Here is a 24,676-nt window from a genome sequence, read left to right as displayed (position 1 = left end):
TTGAACACTTTCCTTTCTTCTTTTACCAGATGGGAACCTGACATTCTGACTTCTGATCCTACAAAGATACAGCCATCAGTCCTTCATCATTCCAAGGCTGTTGTTATAATCATCAGTTACTGCAATGCAGCAGTAGCTGTGCCTGCCCACCCTCAGGAAGCACGGGAAGGGTTTGATATTGGACAGTGGTGAGAGGGGCTGGGGTCAGAGGCTCTCCCTCGCTGCCTACCAGCCACGCTGCCTTTAGCTCTCTGCTGCTCTGCTGTCACACAGACACGTCACAGTCACGGCACAACCTGTGCCATCCTAGGGCACAGGAACAGGAAGCCAAGGCTACAAGAATACTGTGAATCTTGCAAAAATAAGGAACCTGTAAGTGGTATCATTAAGGTTTCCTGTTAAGGTTGATGAGAAGCTCCTGGACCATGTGTACGTGAGGTAATTCTTAAGTGTGGCAGAATCCCAGCAGATTAACACTTTGCAAGACAATTCTGTGCACTGCTACCTACCCTCCTTTAGCAAATATTTCTCTCTTTCATTGCATGAAATAGGCACAAATGGTCTCAAAAGTAACAAAGGCCAACAATGTCGGCTTTGCTGGATACTTTGGACTCATTTTCTGTACCTTTTTATGAAGACAAAGCTTTTAAACACCTATTACATATACAAGAATGTCAAAATATAATTTTCCTCTCATTTGCTGAATCATTTGAGTTTATGAACACCCACCCTTCCTAACTCCAGTACATGCTGTGCCATGTATTTCTGGCTGACACTCCGAGGACATGGCATTCAGAAATTCATTAGCAACATTTCAAAGGACAAGGAAACTATAAAGAGGTCTTAAAGCACCAAGGGGTAAATAACACATTATCATCATGTGTCAGCAAACCTGGTGAACCAGCTCATACAGTGCAACACATTTCCTGAATGGGACAATATTGAATGCTGAGGGTCAGGGATGGCTGCTCAGAGAGAGCAGTCAATCACATGTGGAAACCCCAGTATCTCTAACTGGGAATACTTTACTGCATTGGCAGTACAGCACTGACAGAAGAGCTTGACTCTTCAGATGTGGCAGTGGAAAAAGTGGGAGAGAAGAAGAACAAACTGATTTACCAGCCCAGAAGTGGGTTTTGGGTTTTTTAAATTTTTTTAAAATAAATTAGTGAACTTTCAGGTATTAGTTATTCAAAATTGATTACACCCACATTTTTGGCCCTTGCCTGCAACTGCTTTGCTTCCTGCAAGGGTCAGAGTTCTCTACTGAACAGTAAAATCCTGTAAATTCCTGATCTGTTCTCCTATTAACAGCATTGTAGCAACATGGCAAAGAGAGGAGAAAAATAATTGAACATCAGTCAGATTACATTCCCATAAATTGTCCCCAGTTATTTGATTTTTTAAAATCCAAGAAACCTCAGTATTGTGGAGGAGGCAAAACCTATGTATGACAATAAGAATATTCTGAAATAGTCCATTGCTTTTCTGGACTTCTAACTTGTTTAATTTAATCAGAAAAGGCATGGCTCCCCTGACTTATCTCCATGTGCTACAGGCAAAGTTTGAAGAACTGAAAAATAGAAACAAAGGTGGCAGATCAAATAAATGATCAGCAGACCACACAAGAACAGATGGTACTTTCTGATTCAAGTATTTTTCTATTTTTATTTTGCTTTTTGTGGAAATAAAAGCCTACTTAGCAGTCAGAATAGAAAAATGACAAAACTAAGGAAGTTATTAGCCAAAAGCTACAGAATGAGTGCTGACATTTCCCAGCCCCGTGGCAAAGAGCCAGCAAGGAGGGGAAGGTGAGGGTGCACTGTCAGACCTGAGCCCCACTGCTGTCCCAGGTGCAAGGCAAATCCTGCCAAAACCCAGAGGCCCTGGAAAACGCTCTGTTCTTTCTCACAAACAGGAGAAAGATGTTTCTCAAATCTCCTTTCATTTATCCCCAAGAGAAAATGCCATTTATCTGTCTTTTCTAAGAATATTATCTTAAAATACAGGTATATTTAACAATCTTCATGCTCTTTCAAAGGTTGTGTGACACAATTTAATGAAAACAAAACTATTATCATTTTTTGTTTCTTTTTATCTTTCCTCTAGCCATGCTTGCTTTGATATACCAGACAATCAATCAAAGGCTGGTCATAAAAAGCAGTTGAAACAAAAAAACAGACAAGACTGAGATGTTGCCTTTTTGGTTTGGTTTTCTTTTTTTTTTTTTTTTTTAATAATGATTTCCTTTATTTTCTGTCCTTTGAAAAAACCCCTTGTTGTCCCCTGGGCTATACTGCATTTAAATATTTCTTCTGAATGTCAATATTTAGTTTCATTTTCAAACAACTGGGCATAGACTTGACAAAAGCATACCCTTCAAGTATCTTGTGCATATCCATCACAATAATTTTGCAAATGGACTTTTTTTCTATTAATATATTACTAATATCCAACACAATTTTTCAAGCTTTCTATATTGGTAAGGCATTCTTTTTAGCCAAACAGTAATTGATTTCTATCACAAAGGTAATTTTCAGTTAATGCAGCCACTTTGGAACAGGCAGCTCAGAGATTTTGAAAACAGACTCATATTTTATGCTTTGGGTCTTAGGTTTGTTAGTAAAGGTTTGCACTTGCACTCAGAAGGAAATCATCCAGTTTTAGCTCATTATCTTGCTCACAGTTTTTAACATGAAGCACAAATTTCTAGAAGGATTATGGAGAATGGACACTGACCTCTTTTGAGCTGAAGACCTACCTTTTTATCACTCAGTCCAGTCACTTGGTCAACAAATTCCTCTTGAATCATAAAGGCAGCTAAGTTGGCAGTATAACTGGCCAGGAAAATGACAGCAAAGAAAGCCCAGACCGACACCATGATTTTACTCGTCGTCCCCTTGGGGTTTTGCACAGGCACAGAGTTGTTGAAGACCAAGCCCCACAGTAACCACACTGCCTTTCCAATGGTAAAGGATGGTCCATGGGGATCTGCAATTGCAAAGAGCAGTTAGTTTAGCTGCAGTTAAATTAAACCTTGCCAGTATACCCTGCAGGGACAACCCATGAGTCCCAGAGACATGGTTAGAAAGTATTTCAGTACATATTCACTGTACTCCCAACGTAATCACAGGATTTAGCATAGGTACCCTCCATTGCAATGACAACAATTTCCACATTTTTAAAACATAATTCAACATTTTTCTAAGTAGCATATAGTTCAAAATTTTTGAAATGAAAATGGAAAGGATAGGTTTGGAGGAGAAGCAGACTGGTATGTCTCCTGCAGGAAGAAATGTGCCACAGTACTGCCCTGTCAGTCTGACATGTGAAATGGAAAACTGGAGGTTTAAGTCTTAATGACTCAATTCTAGTACTTTTCTTACCCAAATTATTTTTATCATCTCCAGTCTTCCAACATTATGCTTTTTGAACATTATGTAAGCATATTTAAGATCAAAGTGTGTGAATGTGTCACCTACTTTTAAGCACCTTTGTACTCAGAGAATGAATCAGAAAGACAGCACAAAGGAGCTACCTGTATAGACATGGAATTTAGAGCAAGCCAGACTCTGGCTGCCTCACATGTTCAGAGTCAGTTCTGTGGCTCCAAATGTGTTGACATTACAGGTAAAATTCTGTACCAGCTAATCCATTCTGTAATTTCTGTTATTTCTATTTTCAGTCATCTTTTAATTCATCCCAAGATGGAAGTGGCCAGCACGCTGCCCCCAGGCTCACACAGGGCCAGAACTGGATTAGCAATGTCATTATCCACTCCAAAGGCCTCATTTGTAAAGCCCTGTGAGAATCAAGGGCAGTTTATTCTCACCCAGCTCTAGGTAAGTGCAATGCAATCACACATTGCTCATCATCCAGACTCCCTGTACCCTCAATGGAGAGAAACAGGCCTCCCCTGACTGTGACTCATTTGGCCTACTTATAATTATCCTTTTTTCAGTTTAAGTGCAATTTAGTCAATAAGCTCTGATGCAGAATCTGTAACTTTACCTCCTCCCCTGCCCTGCCCCTTTATCCAAGGGGATGCACATTACAAATATAGATTTGCCTATTAATTTAACTATAATTTATTTTAATAATAATTCAATGATTCTTAAAATAATAAAACCCTAAGTGGGTATACTTAGTGCATGTTCTCATTTCAGTAGAAATACTCTCTAGTACAGTGTGAATATTTACAATGCAGTCAAGCTCTACATCTTAGATTATGCTCCTATTCTGCAGCAGCACTAGGAAAAAAAGAGTGCAGTAAAATAAACACAATGGAGCTGACTTTTGGTTTATGAAACTGCCTTCCAGACATATTTAGGACTCAGCTGATACCAGGATAATATGTATTTTTCTGAGCAACAGTGTTACAGAAATTATATGCCAAGGGAGCAATCTAAAGTTCTGTTTATGCCACTGGAGATTGTATTACCATAGAGCTTCATCCTGCAAAAGATGCCTAGGGAAATGAGAAAAGACAAATAATTTTCTTATTTAAAAATTATTCCAGGTTTGAAATTGATGGCAGCTGGATTTGTGATGAGTCTTTAGAGCTAAATTGGGATGGTCTAGTGCCATAACATGTCTTTGTAGCTGTAAGTACATTAAATAAACAATTCAGGGACATGAGGTGGGACAGAAAAGAACAGCCAAGTCCCTGAATCCCCAGTGTCTATATTCACCTTTGATTTCCCCTCTTTTAACACAGTGTTGACTTCAGAGAGAGGTTGCACATTTACTATCTTATTAAAATGATAACATCATCTGAACATTACAATAATCCACTTTTTCAGGGAGAAAGCCAGCCATTACCTAGAAGAAATCATTTGCTTTTAATAGTGCCCAGGACTGTGTTCACCAAGCTGGAAGATCTCTTGTTATAAAACAAGGCAAGAATGATTCAGAAATTTTTAAAAAGGGTGCACACTCAAATGTTAAGAAATGGGAGGATGAGGGCATAGTGAGACATGGAATCCTCACCCTTGAGTCAAAGTGCAGCTTTCACTGAGAAAGAGTTAATAAAGAGCTTACCTGTTTTGAAAATGAAGTTTCTATAACCAAGGATGCTACACAGAAAGGAACGATGCCCTTCTGCCAGGGGCCTCATTTCAAGGCTAAGAGTTCATCTGACTTTTTACAGGAACTATACAAAGCTACCAAACCACTACACTGCTATTTTTCAAATTGTCCACCAGACCACAGGATTTGAGGTAACTTTCTCTGAACTGGACAGGAATTCATAATAGTCAGGAGCAGAACATATTTCACTGCTTTTTTAAGCTGACACTTTACAGCTGATGCCATGTACTAACCAAACACTGCCTGAATAAAACTCTCTGATACCACTTACCCTTCCCTATGTCTTTATTCCATTGAATTGGAATTATAAACATGAACATATATGCCTTTGAGAAATCATACTTTAAATGAAGAACATAAACAGTTTCATAAGAAATTTCACTGTTTTGTTCTTACGTTATGTTTATTTGAAAAGATGGAGGGGCAGGGACGGGAAACACATGATTTTTCTACAGCCATGGGGTTGTGTAAAATGAAAATCTTACCTCTCCCTTGTGCTAAGTTCCTGTTGTATCCCACAGGACTAAAGTACTCAAATATAAAGACAGCCATGGCGGACACAATGAGAAGCATCACAAACATCATCACCCAGACTGAAGCACTAAAAGGCTCTGCAGCAAAACAGACAGGAGAAACAGAAATACAGTTCATTAAACCAGTCACAGCACAAGAATTCTAATGTCCTCGCCTAGGCAAGCCCAGCAGCTTCCTCCACGTTACCTTTTCCAACAAAAATGCAAGCAAATAACTAAGGAGCAATATATAATGAACTGCTGTTAGTATATATAGACAAAACCCATAAAGTCAAAAGCTTAAATGTAAGTTGCAATTCAAAACAAAAGGCTGCACACTTTTCTTTGACACTGAGTAGCACATAATTGGTTTGACTCGCTGCTTATTCAGTCCACAATCAGGCTGCTGTGCCTATTCATCCTCTGCTATACAAATTTATCAACAGAATGGTCCAACCACTATGAATGCATTTCTGCAAAGGAAAAGCAATTAAGCACATGTTTAATACATTTGGTAATTCAGTGAAGCAGACGTCTTGTTTTCTATCCAACAAAAAGTGTCAGAGGAGGAAAGATAAATACTTGCATTCAAACTAAATGCTTTTGTTTCAGGATTCTTTTCTCTCTATGTTTACTTTCATCTACCTGCAATGAAGATGATGTATTTATCAATTGTAAACACATCCTTTTGAATGTCTCATTCTCATCTGGGAGCAAATTACTGAAATCAAAAGGGTTTATGGAAAATTGAATGTCAGTTTGAAAGACAGAAGAACCATAATTAAGTAAAAGAAGTAGGTTGGAGAATAAAACTAAAATCAGTTTCAAATACCAGACTAAGCACCAACATATATCAATATCAAATATCATCTTCCCCAACCGCAGATTCTCTGTCATTTCAGGAGTCCCTGTGGTAGCTGCCATGGTACAAGGATATCTCTAAGATTAGCATGGCAAAGTAACATCTCCTTATCAGGCCAACTTATTTGGGGCACTTTACAGCATAACTTGTGCAAATAAAGCAAGTGTGAGCGAGGTCTGAAGTGTGAGAAAACAAATCTTAGTATACTATTTCTAATTGGGACAGAATCAAGACACACTTGGAACTACAAAAACTTAGTGTGTTCAAATGCCTTGCCTGTTTTTAAAAGCCCAAGAAGTTCCTCTCTTGTAGCTTTTTCATTCGTTGAATTTAAGATTAAAGTCACTGAAATTTCTTCCCTCGTTGCAGGAAAGGACTGAGTGAGAGCTGAGGTGTGCTAAGCCCAACAGCCCAATCTGAGCCTTCCCCAAACTCAGATGGTTCACCCAGAACAGAATGAAATGTAATAATTTGTGCCCAAGCATAGAAAACTCATGACATCTTTTGTCTTTGCTATGATTTCTTCAGAAATTTGGAACTAAGACAAGACCAAATAAAAAATATCCCCACTGGTGATTTTGGATGGTAACTAAAAAGGCAAAGCAGGGACATTTTAAACCAAACTGCTTTCCTCCTGCAAAGGGGCAGTATTTTTTCAATTAATTATTTTATTTTTAAGACAGGGTAGGAAGTTCTTTCAAGTACTATAATTATTTTTTTGGGAGAGAATGAAAAGTTAGGAAAATACCAGAATTTGTAAAAGGTGGAGAAAGATCTATGTAGATGCAGCCAGGGAAAGGACATTTTGTAGCCAAATACAGTCTAAAAAATATTTTCTGAATTCAGTTATTAACTGGATTAAATTGGAATTCATGTAGAACTACCACAAAATTTTGACAGCATTCTCACAGAAGAAAGCAAGGCTGATAAAACCCTTATCAAAAGCAACAGTGTAGAAACACCAATGGTAATTTGTGAAAATCGAAATAAGGCAGAGGGCAAAACAAGCCAATGTACAAAAGTGAGCTATAAACAGGAGTTTAAGCAGAATTCTCTTTAATAATTTAAGGAGTCTGGTAATGAGGTGGAGAATTAATGGAAACAATAGGAAAACAAAAAGCTATTTGGAATAGCAAGCAGTAAGATTGAACAAGTACAAAATCAACTGAATAACAAAGTCGATCTTCCTGTCATATCAGAGATCCAATTACACGTTCAGCTCTGTGCTTTGATTCTCAAAGGACAGCAAGGGAACTTCCCTCAGGCAAGCAGCAGGTTTTAAAGCAATTTTCAGCAAAGCTATAATATGGCAGAAAAATACTAATATATGACTTGTCAGTGTACATTTCAAATGACTGACAACAGAGAATATCAAGCAAGGAAAAAGATGTCTTTGAGTCTTACCTCCCACCACCAAAACCAATACTTAAGGAATACATTAAATAAAGAGAGCCATAGATTTTCTATTCCATCAATGCCTCCAGAAAAGAAAACTGACCTCACCTATGAACTCTCCCTTTGAAAAATATAGAAATGGAGATCTGAGGTTTCCCTTTTTTATTTGGTTGTTTAAATGAAGTTGAACCAAAATTCCACAGAATCATTAAAAAATATATTTGTAGATCTAGTATATATGATTTCTAGTACAATGTGAAAATGTTTTAATGTGGATAAAATTCACATTTGAAGGAGGCACATCAGAATCAGAACACAGCAGATAACGAGGAAGAGGCTGTCACAGCCCATCAGTTACTCAGATCTATTGGACACAACAACTGACTGGAAGAATCTGGTCACGAAAAATCCTGTACTTGTCCACATTCATAGAAACAATTCACAAACACAGATATTTCAGGAACGCTAATCAAGTGCTATTCTTTAAAAATTACATTGTATTTGACAGATTTTTTAAAAACCTTCTAAAGGAATTACATAAGACGACTCTATTCTCAGACATTCATTTAATTGAAACAAAATCAGTCTGTGAATAAATTCGGTTATCTGCCTGATAGTATTTTGCAAGGCAAAACATTTTACTACTACGCACACCTCATCAAAATACACAGTCAATTCCAGCAAACTGGCAGCTTCATGTACGCCTGAAAAAAACAGCATACTTCTGAGAGCACAGACTTGATTTATTGGTGCAGTAAATCAGATTTCTTCAAAAGTAAAGCTATTTTAGAGAGCTTTATGAGAAGGGGTTATTTTTGTTTCTTTTGTATTATATGCACCTCCAACTAAACCAATAACATTAAATTCATTTTAGAAATGTAGTAACTCTGTTGCTTGTGAAAAATGCAAAAGCAGCTTCTCTTTTGACGGTGGCTGTAAACAGGTTTTAAGAAATAAGTAAAAAATCAGCTGCACTTGCCCTTTAGAAAACACCCCAATACTTATTTCCAATGGTCATTTCAACATGCTGCAACTGCAATTTAAAAAATGAGCTTTACAACTCAATGACTCAAAGAAATGAAAAGATACTCTCTGAGTATTTTCATTACAAGTACGGTTTCTTGCAATTTCACTTTAAAGTCTTTCATTCATATCAAACACCAACAAAATCTGCTTAGATACCACCACTTTTGGGAAATTATTTGATTACTCACTGTGTTATATTTACATGCATCATCTCTATAATGTGCTTTTATGCAACAGATATGAGAAATAAGCTCTGTGTTTTAATGATGATTCTTGCGTAAGAAAATTCAATTATTTGCCTGCTTGTATCTGATACTACACCACTAATCTGCTCTTCAATGTCTATGAGCAACTTCAGGGGGAGTGAAGAACTTCCACTTAGCAATTTAGAAGTGGCCTCACTGTTGACCCAATGGACTTAAACATTCTAAACTGTGCCCTAAGATATCTGGAATATACTGATTTTTTATTTTTCCACTTAATCATTTTAGTGTCACTATTCCTGTACAAGCTATCTTTAAAAATAGTGGACTCAAATACATTAGGAAGAACATAACAGCATTCTAGGCACTTTTGAACCACCTCATGGCTCATTCTCTTTTCAGCTTCAGTAAGTTCAGGCCCAATTGTGAAGGAGACTATAAATACTAAAAGAGGAGAGGGAAGTAACAAAAGGAAAAATGCACAACTGAAACAAGAACCATGCAAGGAAAGAAGCCCAGAGTCTTTGTTGCTATATCCCACCTCCTCTCTGCTCAGCCTTTCATTTCTTTGCCGTACCTCCACTGTTCAGCTGCATCAATGGAGAAAACACTCAGCTCACCAGAACAGCAGTGTGGTGTTCAGAAGCCAGAGGTAACTGTTATCAAACCAGCCTTAAATTACATCTAAAGATAAGGAAGTTGCTCTTCAACTCTACCAGGGTTTTTTCAATTGTTTTGTGAATATTAAAAAGATTTTAAGCAAGTTATGATGGGCTAAGCAAGCATAAATTAGTTTGTAGGGAAGCAGGGTTGAGGATGTAATTTTCCTAACTGAAGATTTTAGGGGATTCTTTTTCACATTGAAATCACTATCATTGATTTTCACTTTCAGCATTCAAAAACAACAGCACTGTCTCCATTTGCTAATGATCCTATTAATCAGCACATCAACACAGCACAAACTTCCTAATGTAAAATTCAAAACTTAGCAGAAATGTGTTCATGTACTACATATCTTAACAAACAATTAAATCTACCAAACTCTACAGAAATGCAATTAAGTTAATTGGATAGGCTGGAGACTCGTACCTAGAAAAGCAGATGGTGAAACTGTGCCGTTGCTCCGTGACACCATGACACTGATCCCAGTCTCAACGAATGGCACCGAAAAGTCAACGACTTCCGAGCGCTCCTCATTGATGGTGAGAGAGCCCACAGCCATCACTGCCCGGTGATACACCACCTGATCCACAGGGAGAACACACCACCAATGTCACTCAGCAGAGATACCTCATTCCTCCAAAAGAGCTCAGCCAGACATCGCTGAGTTCTTACTTAAGAGCTCTTTTATCTAGAAGAGAACTTACTTCACCAATCATTCCATTCCACACGTTATTGACTTTTTTGCCGTGCTTCCCATTTGTCACCAAGTACAGGTCATATGTGAACTTGACAGTTTTAGACAACTTCTTCAAGATATCAATGCAGAATCCCTTGCAGCACTTCTTAACATTAGTTCCCTCATTAGTTTTGTTGCTGTCAACAGAAAAGACACATAAATGTTCCTGCTGGGAGAAAGAGAGGCAGCACAACAGCAAGATCCAGCACACTGTGAATCAACCTTTTGCCATACTTGTGAGTGACCATGTTTTTCTGAATCAAGGGAAAAATAACGCACAGGATGCTTTTATAGTTACATGGTGTTTGCAGCTCCTGCTAATCACAACAGAATTGCTTGGTGAGACACAGAGAAAACGTTACCCCACATGACATCCTGCTACTCCAGGATCCAGCCCAACGCACTGCACTGCTCCATGCAGCCTGCTCTTACTAATCTCTCTCTTAGGATTAGATTAAACTTTTATTACTTTTACTCTCAAGACATCAGACTACATGCCATTTAGTAATTAAAGAACATGTAAGCTATAAAAAGGCACAGCAGTCCACCGTGCTGGAAATGGATGCATCTTCTTAAACTGTACCTTTCCCTGCACTTGGAGGTGGATTTCAGGCCGCCTTTAAGTGCAAGGATGCAAGTTTTCTCTTATCTTTTTTTCTGAAATGTTCATTTTGTGACCTCTAGAACCTTTCAGTATAAGCATCTTCAGAAGGCAAGGCAATATCTTAGAGCCTTTGGAAGAATTAAAAATTAAAATAAAACTAGTTTAGAACTTCACTAAATACAGTTATGTAAAAAAATAGATTTCTCTGGACTTCAGGAAGCATGTACACAACCATTTAGCAGTCTCTGGATATCTTCAGAAACGTGCATCATATTCCCTAACACCTGCTCAGTAAAAATCCTGTTATATTCAGCTCATAAATACACAGATCAAAGCATAGAGAAGGTGAAACACCACTGACAGTGGTGTGAAACTGACAGTGCAGTGAAAACTTTTCCACTGATTTCTAATAACTGCTCCAAAGTTATGGAGCCCTGAAAGAAGGGGACTTTTCTCTTGATGGTAAGTCACAGTGGTCTTTTATGCTGGAGTGGTTTTTCTATAGCAAATTTCAGCATAAACTTACATTTTCATTAGGAGGCATTTTCAAATTGTTACAGACTAATGAAGGCAGGCGTATCTCAACATAACTGGAAACAATTCAAAGAGGACTCATTGAAATAGTTCCATTTCGGAACGCAATCTTCTTCCATGTGACTGAAAAGGGCTAATTCTCCTTGACTTTGAATTTACTGTAAACTCACTATCTTGTTAATAATTCAATGTGACTTACACATGTATAACCAGAACCTTTCAACTTTTTAAAAAGGAGGATATGCAAAGAGCATACCATGTGGGAAAAGGGAGGAAGGGAAGGAAGGGAAGGAAGGGAAGGAAGGAAATTAATGAGAAAATAGAGGACTATATTTTGCAGTCAGGATAAAAAGGGAATGCTGTGTATTTACTCACTTAAGTTTGACAAATTTCCGGCACGGCACGGTGTTTTTTTGGCAGCTTTCCATCAGAGGATCCACATCCTCAACAATGACAAAGGGAGCCTCCTCCAGGGTGACAATGCTCAGGTGGTTGTCGTCGGGGTCGCTGTCTGCGAAGGAGCTGTACCTTGGCCACACTGAGTACTTCAGGCTCAGGGAGTTGTTCTCCCACTTCCCCACCTGAAAGGCCAAGATCCACAGGCTGCTGAGAGCTGCTTGCTGGAGTTTGACAAAGGGGATCTGATATTAAACGTGCTGGGACACAGGTACAGGGAATTGCATGGCCAGGAGAGTTGTTTTGGGGTTTTGTTGTTAAAATTACTTTAAAATTCATTAGTAATATCATGAAATGAGAAAATGCACAGAGGTAAAGACAAGGTAACATTATTTTAATAGGTAACTGTTTTATACAGACTGGATGTCATCAGTTAACACAGTCTATCACCTGGCACTGAAATTTGACATTCAGCATTTCTATTTGAGCCAAAACAGCAACCAGATACTCTATTTGTAACCAGGACCCATTAGAAGAAATAAAAAATTACTTGAAAAAGAAAAAACAAAAAAACTCAACCAACCAACACCCATCAACCCCAAACAAAAACCCTAATTCACACTCACATCTGACCAATAACCAAAATACCGTAATGTCATTTCTGTATCTTCCCAAAGAGAAGACTCTTCTGTCCTTATATATTGAAAAGCCATTGTGAAAGCCTTTACCCAGGGTTCCATCAGAGCCAGACCAAACCACATTTTTAGTAAGAATTTTTATTAGAAATAGTTCTCATTAGAAATAACTATTTTATCCTGCTTTAGTAATGCCAACTGTTGGGTAGGTTTAAGAAAGCAAACCCCAGTGCACATGAAAATTGCCAGCTTATTTACTATTATAAAATATCCCTTCTAAATTAACCCACATTTCCTTCCATTTCCAGATCACCAGAAGGAGGTTTATGACTTAAACATTTTTGAGTCTAGTGTTTTCCTCCTCAGATTGTTTAACTACTTTCTATCCACAGATCTAATTACATGTTTTATCTGATGACAGATAATATAAATGAGCTAGTAATCCACATAATTTATAACCTAATGCATTTTAATAATTCTTGAGTTGCTTAAGCTAAACAAATGACAACATAATCATAAGACTATTAAAATATTTCTTTTGCAAGGAAAATGGTGGGAATTAACAGTACAATAAGAGACTCAGGTCCTTAAAAAAATTTAAAAATTGTCACCTATGTTCTGTCTTCTAACAACTTGAAAGTTAATCACAAAAATTCCCAAAGAACATGATTATATCCATTTCTATTTAGGGAAGCCTATAAGCACATGACCTTTGCAGTTTCCTTTCCATCCTGTTTATAAGATGTTTCACTGAACTTTAATGTAGGAGGCAGAAATGGCAAATCTCTACTCACTTAAATTAGGAAATTCAAAATATCTCAAGGGGAGTAGAATTCTCACTCAAATCAATGGAAATTGTATGTATGATTACTCTTTATGTACATTTCTAGCACAAAATTCAAGCAAAACACGGTGGACAAAGCCTTTAGGAGAAAAGCTAGTTCAGACACAGGGAAACAATCTATTGTTTCTATAAATAACCCGGTTTAATTGTCAAGGTATGGTGCGTAGTGGCAGTAACAGCAGTGTGTGCTGGTTTACGTGAGCTTACATGGTGTCGTCAGAGCCCCGAGTACAACACGGGACTGGCCATCTGCAATGGGAGGATTCCAGCCAGCCCAGGACCTCAGACAAACAGCAACTGTGCCAAGGAATACGATGGATTTCAGAAGTGGAAAATGTGCCCGACCGTCTGCCTGTTCCAAGCATCAGAAGGAAATGTGATGGCATTTGTGCGGTCAGGACTGGAGCAGTGACAGCCCTGCCTTCCCAAACCGCTCGGTGCAGGATGCTGGGAGGAGGCAGATCCTGCTCCCGAGGCACATCCCTCTGCCAGCCACCCCCTGCTCCCGAGGCACATCCCCCTCTGCCAGCCACCCCCTGCTCCCGAGGCACATCCCACTGCCAGCCACCCCCTGCTCCCGAGGCACATCCCACTGCCAGCCACCCCCTGATCCCCAAGCACATCCCTCTGCCAGCCACCCCCTGCTCCCGAGGTACATCCCCTCTGCCAGCCACCCCCTGATCCCCAAGCACATCCCTCTGCCAGCCACCCCCTGATCCCGAGGTACATCCCCTCTGCCAGCCACCCCCTGCTCCCGAGGCACATCCCTCTGCCAGCCACCCTCTGATCCCGAGGTACATCCCCTCTGCCAGCCACCCCCTGATCCCCAAGCACATCCCTCTGCCAGCCACCCTCTGATCCCCAAGCACATCTCTCTGCCAGCCACCCCCTGATCCCCAAGCACATCCCTCTGCCAGCCACCCTCTGATCCCCAAGCACATCTCTCTGCCAGCCACCCCCGGCATCTGTGTCCCTGTCACAGGGACCAACAAGAACTATCCCAATGAGGTCGCCTGGCCCTGCCAAAAGCACAGTGACTGCTTTGGTGGTGTTAACAGAAGAACCCTGATATTCTTCCTACTTCAGTGGGAGCAACTCCATTTTACTGTTCTGAGGAGAATATAACCAGACACATTTTTAAACACCTGGATCTGGGGAAATAATTTCTTTTGAGAGTTGCATCTATAAAACTGCTGTGTTGAAGTAATAAACACAGAAGTATGCATTTGTAAACCATTTTTTTAAAAAGAAAAGTCAAGCTGAGGATAATACTAAGCTAAAAATGCAGATATGCTCCATTACAGAACTGAAGTGCATGCAGATACATTTATTGTACTGTATAGAAATGCCACAAAATAGAGACTTATGAAAAATTTCTGTCATTCCTAGTTATACTGATGATAATAATATGACCTTGATCCCAGAGAAATACAGAAGGTGGCCCTCACTTGAAAAAAGGGCAATAGAAATGTTTTTGGGACAGATTGGGTCCCAAACCATAGAAATCCTCATTTATTGCCAAAAGAATGGAAATTACATTAAAAATACAGTTTCAATAGTGAATCAAACCATTGATTCACTATGGTAGCTGCAAAACTCATCTTCAAGTACAGACATGCAAGGGTACATATAACCATTGTATTTCTTTTGAACTTGCACATTTTTTCCTATTTTCTCCCACTTCACACACAGTCTGAAATATTCTCTTTGGTTTAATCTTTACAAGATGCAGGAAGGAAAGGGGGAAATAGCTGAGAGCATGGAAGAGTTTGTTTGAAGTCAGACTGAATTAGCGGTCACAGGGTGCTCATCTCATCTCATCCACCATTGCCTAAAGCACCTTACATCTGACTCTGGCACATGTGTTTTGACCACCTCATCCAAGCCTCGTTATCTTTGGAAGATTGTGGCCAAGGAGAGTGATAATGAAGAATTTGGTGTGTTTCTGTGTGGCAGCCAAAGGCACACAGACACCTGCACAGTTACACATTGCTGTACCTCAGAGTCCCCCTCCCGCTGCATCCTAAAGCAGTCTCTGAACAATGTAAGGATGATTGGCACAATCCTGTTCACACACCCTCACGGAGGCCATCGAACCAGAGAAAAAGAGCAAGACCAGATCCTGAGCAGAGCTTCCTTGTGTGCCAATGTTGGCACGGAAAGAGAGTCTGTCACACTGGCATATCTCACCAAAAACAAACAAATACCTCGGTCCTGTCACCCTCCTCCCAGCAGATGGGAACTGCACACAGTACACACTCATCATCCCTTTGTAAGAAAACATGTTACATGACAACAGGGATAGTAAATGTACTCCCAGGAGTACCCAGCCAAACCTTTGAAAAGAGGAAGATTTTCAGGGATGTTCCTTTTACATTAAACTCACATACATTGCAAAACATACTTTTTGGGCTGTCCCAGTTAACAAAATAGTGCTGAGCAAATACAAAATCTAACCCATCTTGCTTTATTGAAAAAATATTTACTACTATTTTTTCATTACACTTTTCCACTTAAGAGGAAGAGCTACTATGGAAGATTTAAATCAATAACTAAAAAGCTAAAATAGAGTTTATCAGGTTAGCAATAACAGCTGCAGAACAAAGCACAAGATCAAAACCCTTCCTCCAGACACAGCATCTGCTGTACACCTGCTGCTGCAAACCTTTGTGTCGCTTTATGCCTCTGAAGGTCTGTATTTCACAATGGCACTCTAAATTTAAATGACAAAATATTTCATGTCTTATTTATAAGTGTTTTACAGTCCTGAATGGTTTGAAGACCTCCATTTAAAGACTTTGAAGTTTTCAAAATTTGCTGCAAAATCTCATATGGGGAATGCAAATGTCCTCCTCTTCCCTCATGGCTGCTGCTGACACCATTAGGAAGGCACCAGTCCTGTGACCAGCAGGGCTCCAAGGAAAACACAGGACCCAGAGAGATTATAAACAAGAGGAAAAAGAAAAGCTACCACCTCCTGCAGCCTCATTTTTCAATACGGAATTATTAATTAGCACTCACCAAATCCTCAGTGGCTGGTACAGTTTTGGTTCTGGGCAACATCCCAGACAACTGTGAAGCTCCAGAGTTCAGACTCATGCCAGAGGAGCCATTTTATGAGTTGATTATGTCATTAGAAAGGATGAGAGCCAAACAAATTGACAGCTCCTTCCTCCACCTCCCAGTGGGAGAAGACTTTCTGTCACCTCTGCACTCAGTGAGGACTGTACAGCGTTCCAGGAATGCCCAGACAGACATAACTTTACCTCCAGAGAGGAAGAGCTGCCCTGAAAGTCTTCCTGTTCTCTAATACATAGGTGTAAAGAACAGGGGCAAAGCACGCCACCTCGGCTTTCCATGGGAGTTGTGATTCCCTTACATCAGCAAAGAGGTGGGATCCATCCTCCTTGGATGATTTAAGAGATGCTGCATAATAATTGGTGCAACTCAAACAATTCAGCACAGTAAAGGTCAAAGGAAAGGCCTTTAGGCTAGGCAAAAGCTCACTGATACAGAAACAATATGCAATTTTCAGCCGACACTAAGTGTCAGGATAGGCATATTTACAGGAAGACTAAATACACAAAACAACAAGGACAGAATACAGGGAATGACAGCCCAACAGATGTTAAAGAGCACACTGCTGCTTCTGCTACGGGCAAAAAGAATATATCACATTACAACACAGAGCTACTGACAAAAGATATCCCAGCAAATAGATGATTAGCTCAGGCAATTTCATCTGTTCTAGTTAGAATATCTGCATTTCCTCAGAAGTGTTAGGGAATGTCTACCACGAGACACGAGGATCCCTCAGCTGTCACGACCCTTGCTCAAATCAATTGAGATTTCACAAGAAATTACCCTGGAGCACCTCACTGATTTTTTTATTCCCACAGTACTCTGACAAAAAGCTGTCAGAAATCTGCCCAAGCGCTTGGTCTCTCAGCTCCTGCCCAGTGAAGTCAGCTCCACAGTCAGATCCAGAAGCTGTCTTTTCTGGGATATGTGACGGTGGAGGTTGGTAGCCAGATGGAGCTCTCTATGAAGACCTTGGTTCATTTATTCCAGGCAGGAATCATGCACCCTCTGTCCACTCGTTCCTACTCAGATACAAATGTGTACAACCCCACACAGAGCTTGTGAATCTGGCATATGCTATTTAATCAGAGCAAAATCAAGTTCTGCATTAAATCCTGCATTAGTAGAAAGTTAAAGATGACAGGCTCTATTTAGAATAAACCTGGATGTAACTAATAGTTCTTGCAGTGGTGTTTAATTAGCAATTGTGCCACATAGCAGACAAATTCACCCAGAATACAGACCACCATGATAATTTTATCTGTATCTACCTGGGAACACCAATAAAAATTGTTTTTACCCTGGAACTCATCTTTAGACACTCATCTTTAAATACAGTCCTCCCCACCTTAAAATATGTGATATGCACTGCTAATTAAACTGCCTACTTTTGCCAGTGCTAATCAGATTCTAGTATATGATTTTAATATTGGATTGATTTGGGTTATTTCCACATTTAAAAATATATTAATTAAAAAAAAAAAAAAGCCAGACTAGCAGTGTGTGAAGTTGGCAGCTCAGTGAAGTTGATGGGCCAGGTGAGACATCCAGGTCCCACCTCTCTGAGATAACATTAACAGGGGAGCTGCACCTGGGGTTGCTGAACCTCTGAAGGTTGTTGAGCACTAGCAAAGTGATCCTGCAGCACCTTTGGTGATATTTGGGCAACACTGTTAACTCTGGTAAATTTATCAAGTTTCACCTTAACAAGCACATTAAGCTTGTCTTCTTAAAAATCTCTTGCCTGAGAACAGCACCCCCTTTGCCTGTCAAGATCAGCAGCAAGAATATGAATGTTGGTGTCAGAAGTTTGAGTAGCTGCTTCAGGATCTGTCAAAATATCTTGCTGGATGCCTGCGAAACATGCCCAAAAAGTGATTTTCAGTCTTCAAACTATTATCGTCCAAACAGCTTTTTTCAGCATCTGATATGGGACAACCCATTTACATGTGAAGTTATCACCTCAAAGTTTCAATACTGAGTCACTTGTAAAGAAAAAAGAGCCTGTTTTCCGAGGGGTGAGATATATGTTCTCCAGCTATGGTTAATGGCTTCTCTGTAACCTCAAGCTTTATAAATTCTGAAACCAAGGAAGAAATTTTTTTAGTAAAAGCAGATTAAAACCAAAGAAAAATTGTTTTCATGATAAAGCTTGAATTTTCAGGTCAATACCAGGTAAAAAAATCTTCACCTAAACCACAGTTACACTTTCTACATAAATAATAAAGTAGCTACTTGTAATATGTACATTAGTTACATTATGAGGATTAACAGGCTGTTGCATTGTCATTTTTTCACATGAGTAAGTCATTTAATTAGATACTAAGACTTGATTTTTTTCCGTATAGGACTGAGGATATTTAATAAGATTTCAATCAAACTATTTTGTGATACTCCCTGCTCCACTGTAAGAGAAAGGAGAAGCACATGCCTGTCTGGAAACTCAGAGCAGCAAGTGTTAGATCTCAGATGAGTAACTCTGACAGTTTTAAAATTGAGCAAAACAGCTCAAGGAGAAAGGAACAAGAAGAAAGAAATTGCCTAAGAGATATGGGGTAAAACGTGCAACTTGGAGAGAACACTGAGACAACAATGAGAGCTGTTCAAATAGACCATGTGGAAGGGAAGGGCCTTCTCAATCTCTAAGTCAGTGGAGCTGAAGTGCAGTGACACTGTGCTGAAAAGATGTGGGGTGTGCCCAGACAGCCAAGAGCTATGTCCAGCTTGCCAGGATAATTGATTAGTCAGTCTACTTGTCCTCATCCACAGAGGCAGGGATCAGCCTGTGGTCAGAAGAATAAGTCTGGTGGTGACATAGCGTTCTTGGCCGCCTTTCACTTCTCCCCTCTGACATAATTCCTAATTAAACCTGGCCCCCTTCCCACAGCCCAGTGCTGGAGCAGCAGCCGGCAGAGCTGCCCAGGCTGCCCTGCCCATGCACCTTGCCTGGCCTGCCACCAGCAGGGCTCCAGAGCAGGGGCCACACACAATCACACACATCCATTTGTGTTCTTCCTCCTAAAAGCCCCTCAAACCTGACAATGAGCAGGAAGGGATTTACAGCTGGAAAACTGCACAGACAAACTAAGGATCAGCCTCCAGAGAGCCCCTCAGCCCAGCACTGCAGGAGGGGTGGGCACTGCTGCCGTACAACACCCATGGGCAGGCACCACACAACCTGCCCCAAATCCTCATTCTCTGACAGAGAAGTCACTTGAAGGTTAAAGCAGGCTCAAGTTATTTCTTGGAAATAATGTTGGTTCATATATCCAGTATTTCTTTGCTGCTGTTAGATCATTTTTCAAAAACATCAAACCCATCTCTCCCTGTCCTTTGAAGGGTCTCGTTAGAGAAGTTTAAAGGTACAAAATGTATGAAATTATTTTAACATAAGCATTGTTGGTTGCCTGAGCATTTTCTTCCTTTGGCATTTCATACCAACAATATTCCCCAAGCAGTATAACATTTTTTCTAGAACATTATATATGATATGCAGACTGTTGAAGAATTTTAAAATAGGGTAAGAAATTTTCATAACAGTCAGTAAGCAAATGATTCCTCCAAAGATTCAGATTGACACATTTGGAGAGGATTAAATTTATCCAGAGAATTAAATTTGCATCAAATGAACATAAAGAAATACACAGCATAATCCAGGACTACTCTCTGTTTTTGCATGACTAGCATATTTACTGAGATGTCCTTCAGTAATTCAGATTTTGTCATTATTATTCATCATCATGAAGAGTTGTGTAGCCCTATAAACTGGAGTTTTAAGTTGATTTAATGGGTTTTTAGAACTAGAACAAAAAATTCATAAATTTCAGCAGCCATTTAGATAATGCAGAATCATGTTTCATGAATCTAAAATAAAAGTGGTGGATGATCTAGATGTATGTTTTCCTACAGACTTATATTACAAGCGGTTTCTTAAAACAATTTTTTAAAACATAGGGCACAGCCTGCAAAACTCAGAGCCAAAACAATCACAGGCTGAGACTGGAGTTTAAAGAAAAGATGCTTGTGATAAACTTTTTCATTTATTACTTACATATCTGGTTAACCTTGATGTTAAGACATTTTTCCCTCTAGTCTATATAGAAGTGTGTGGAGATTACTTGTCTACCTGGACTAGTCAAGATTCTGAATTTTTGACAGGATTATCCCCCAATTCAACAGGAACTTCACAGGTGTTTTTAAAAAAATTGTACTTTTACTATAAAATATGTCAAAAAATACAAAATCAAGCAAATAAAAGGACTGGAATTTTCAAGATATAACAATTCATCCAAATTCAAGTAGCTGAGGATCAAGCTTTTGGACGTTTTTCAGTTATCCATTTTATTTTACTAAATTGTAAGAAGAACTGGAAATGCAGGGTGCGTTTCACAGAAATCTGAAATCCACGTGGCTTTTCTTCACTGCTCTGTTGCTTTCCCTGTTAAAACTCATCAGACACACTCAGGATCGTGTAAAATTATCTTTTCTGCAGTGCTGTGACAAAGCTGCTAGAGCAGAATCACTGACATGTGTGACATTCATCCCTCTCCTCGTCCCTCAGCACCTCCCACGCCCAGAGCAGCGCTCACCTTCTCCCATTCCCGCTCGTTGTTCAGCACTATCACCACCAGCCTCGGGTGTGCCTGGTAACCATCTGCTGTGAAGGACAAATCTCTACCTTCCCAAGTCACATTCATCATAAACCTGGAAGGCAAGGAAGAAAAGTTCATTGAAAAATTAATGGGCTGTCCAGCAGTTAATGAGCAGCAAGTTCAGTCACCAGAACCACTGATTAAATCCATGCACCAAACCCTGCCAGTGCTGTCGAAAGCCTGTGCTTGCAGCATGGGGAGTCCAGGCATTTCAAGGCAGCTCATAGCTCAAGACAAAGCAAAATATTGTTTATGTATGAATTATAATGCAGACATCATTTTTAACAGCTTCCATATTATATATGAATAATCTCTCCCCTCCATGAATAACCTTTCTGGCACTTTGCACAACCTCACCAGCTTTTCAGGAGCATTTTAAGCAAACCTACATCACCTCTGTATGTAACTCTGTACTACTGCATCACTGAGTAATACTCAGAGCAAAGTGCATGCAGTCTGTCTTCCCCTGTTCCGACCTCCAAGAGCCCAGCCAGCTCTTCCCAGAACTGTACCTACACACAGTGCTGTGACACAAGGATAAATTCCACTAATGCCAAAAGCAGACATGAAAGCATTGAAAGTGTTGGTAAATATTTCAGATCAGTAATTTCAAAAGAAAAAGGATTTATGTTTTATTCTTTTGCATTTAGCTTAAATTTCAATGGTTTTCAAAAGATGTACAAATTAATTAGCATTTTGAATAGGAAAAAAAATAGAGGGACACAGATTAAAATGTACGAGAAGGAGAACTTGCAAAATTTTGTTGGAAAAAATCAAAGCTCCACACTGTTAGCATAAGCCTGACAAAGCTATCCCACAAGTAAGAGGTAAAACTGCAATTCAAAATCTTGGGAAGAAGATAATATGCCCCCAGCCCATGTCTGCAGTCTGAAGTTATTCACACTGAATTGCACTGAATTCTCAGTGTATTTAATTGAAAGAAATGCAGCCCAAGACTGATGCACACAGAAGTGCAGATGTCCATCCTACAGAAAGATGTGTTCTGAAGGGCAGAAATTTACTGTTCTTCATATATTACCTGTAGTGTTTTACCCACAAGAAACTCATACTGTCCTACGTGTTTGTATGGGGTTGAAGGAGTTATTTTCGTTGGCTTTTTTAGCTGTAGTAGTAGCATGATCTCCTGGGCAATGTGACATAGACAAAATTCCTCAGCTCCAGATTCAGAGGAGGCTTTGTATTGACATAGCTGCTTGAAAATACCAGTAGCAGAAGCACACTAAATAAACATATATAGACCCAGAAAAAATACTGGCATTGGTTAATAATTAAATGTGCACTACCCTGAACAGCCATATTAACATCATTCAGCACCAGTTTGACAGCAATTTGTAAATTCACCCATCATAACTCATGGTTCATGACAGACTTTCAGTGTGAAAATTTTCCCCTTGACAGAACTTTGCTGTTCAGTTGAACTAATTTCCCATATATTCCATTTTTCATCCAACAGCGAAAGATCTTGCTTGGGAACAAAAGGCTTGTTTGGCACCTTGAGAGGCAGCAAACTGCCAAATAAGATTTACTTGCATACACATGTAAGGAACCAGCACAACATTCACTTAGTGCTGGAAACCACTGCGACCCAGGGGATGAAATGCCTGGGAAGTGACCAAAAGGGGAAATCAAGGATGTCCTGTGAAAACAGGCAGTACTTGTACCGGCACTTCTGCACCCTCTCCCAATTCACACCCATGAGATAACAGCCCTCACAATGAACACATCACCTGACAGGGCCATGCAGAAACCACCTCACTTCACTAAAGCTGAAAGCCAAGCATTGTGTCCCCTCCTAACAGCTGGACCCCAAACACACTCCCTGCACTGTATCAGGCTGTTGTTCTCACTTCAGTTTTTAACTACACAGAAAATGGTGATTGGACTGGAGTTGAACTCTTCTTTAATGGAGTTTGGTAGGACCACCACCCCCGATTTCAAACACTACTCATCATATTTTGGGATTAATATGCAAATGTCCTAGCCTGGAAGCTAGTCAAGGGCCATCACAAGATGCAGTAGTGATGCTCAAATGTTCCGAAAAAAACAATATCAACCGCAACTCTAAAGTGAAAAATTGAACTCAGTGTATATTTTTAAATCATGTGAATTTAACAGCCACTAAGTAAAGAAACACATTTTGCAAGTTGGTTTTTTTTTTAAAATGTCCCTAATCTGAAAAAAATTCTCTTAAAATTGTGTTCTCTGATCCAGATAGAAAGGTATCCATGAGTGACGCTCTCTGACCTACCCCAGATTCTCACACTGCAGCAATAAAAAAGAACTTCAAAGAGATTCTTGTTTTCCCAAGCACATTCTTCTGAACAAAATTCATCAGCTGCCCGTGTTCTTCAGAAATCAATGCCTACAACCTACACTCGCTTTTGAATTGTCATTTTTCTTCTGCAAAGGACAGAAGTCCTGCTCTGCTTTTACTGGCCACGATCCCAAACTATTTGTCCTACTAAAAATAACCAAGTGCTTTTCTGGTCCTGGTTAGGAAGAAGGCTGTGAAGAATTTATATTATGTTATTCTTACAGAGTTTTACATTTATCCAAGGTTAATTCTGTGCAAGAGGTCTTTGGCTTCTGAATTGGATAAAATATATTTCTGAAGTAGCTTTGGAAATGCATATTGCTGTTCTTAACTAAATGAGGTGTTTAGTTATGTGAACTCGTTACTTTGAAGGGGCAATTAACAACACACCTTGGATTTGTAGTTAATCTGTTTTCATTCCTCATTAATGCTTCAGCCTTTGCAAAGACATTATAGCACAAGGCCTTGTGATGGTATTATGATGCTGAAGTCTTAATTAACTTCTGCAAACTGAAATTTGAAAGATTCCCCAGGTGATACATACATCAAAATGGCTTTTTTTTTTTTTTTGACAGAAGTTAAGCTATTCTCACAGTGAATCCAAAACAGGTTTTTTATCATGCAAAGAACCAAATCTTAACTATGTATTTAAAAACAGTTGAAACATTTATACAATTCTTTTTTCCTCATCACCTTCCCCAACAAAACTGAAAAGTGTTGAAACACCACAGCAGAACACTTTTGCTGTCATATTTACAGCAAGCCTTTGAAACACCCAAGTTATGAACTTTTTTCAAGGTTTCCAACTTTATAAGACTCAGAAAGATCAAGTAGTTCACACAGAGCTTTAGATTAATGCCAAAACTGCAATATTTATCCCTGTCAAACTTCTAAGTTTATCCAGAAAGAGAGAACATATTGAAAAAGCTGGGTTCTCTTGCCCTGTAAGTACAGTATCACAACTTCATTGACTAATTCCATTAACAAATGCGTGAGGACTTTACCAAAGGGACGAGAGCTCAGTTTTCAGAACTCCATTTGGATACAATATTGCTGACACAGAGGCACCTTTTTGGCCAGCTGCTCACAGGAGACATGGACTTCCTTGTC

At 39.5% G+C, this 24,676-nt stretch overlaps 1 protein-coding gene across 4 annotated transcripts in view; it reads right to left on the bottom strand.

Moving 5' to 3' along the window:
- The window catches only part of GRIN2A (glutamate ionotropic receptor NMDA type subunit 2A), a 168,203-nt gene that overhangs the window by 43,094 nt on the left and 100,433 nt on the right, over positions 1 to 24,676 (bottom strand). For all 4 annotated transcript variants that reach the window (XM_032125739.1, XM_032125738.1, XM_032125736.1 and 1 more), the window contains 6 exons: positions 21,169 to 21,283; positions 11,999 to 12,204; positions 10,454 to 10,622; positions 10,176 to 10,329; positions 5,574 to 5,699; positions 2,762 to 2,991 (listed from right to left, as the gene is read on the bottom strand). In XM_032125739.1, coding sequence (XP_031981630.1) covers positions 2,762 to 2,991; positions 5,574 to 5,699; positions 10,176 to 10,329; positions 10,454 to 10,622; positions 11,999 to 12,204; positions 21,169 to 21,283 — 1,000 coding nt within the window. The remainder of the gene's footprint in view (positions 1 to 2,761; positions 2,992 to 5,573; positions 5,700 to 10,175; positions 10,330 to 10,453; positions 10,623 to 11,998; positions 12,205 to 21,168; positions 21,284 to 24,676) is intronic.

This window comes from Corvus moneduloides, chromosome 16 (genome assembly GCF_009650955.1).
Source record: "Corvus moneduloides isolate bCorMon1 chromosome 16, bCorMon1.pri, whole genome shotgun sequence".
Classification (NCBI taxonomy): domain Eukaryota; kingdom Metazoa; phylum Chordata; class Aves; order Passeriformes; family Corvidae; genus Corvus; species Corvus moneduloides.
The sequence above is the reverse complement of the archived record's forward strand: the minus strand, read 5'-3'. Positions and strand labels throughout refer to the sequence as shown.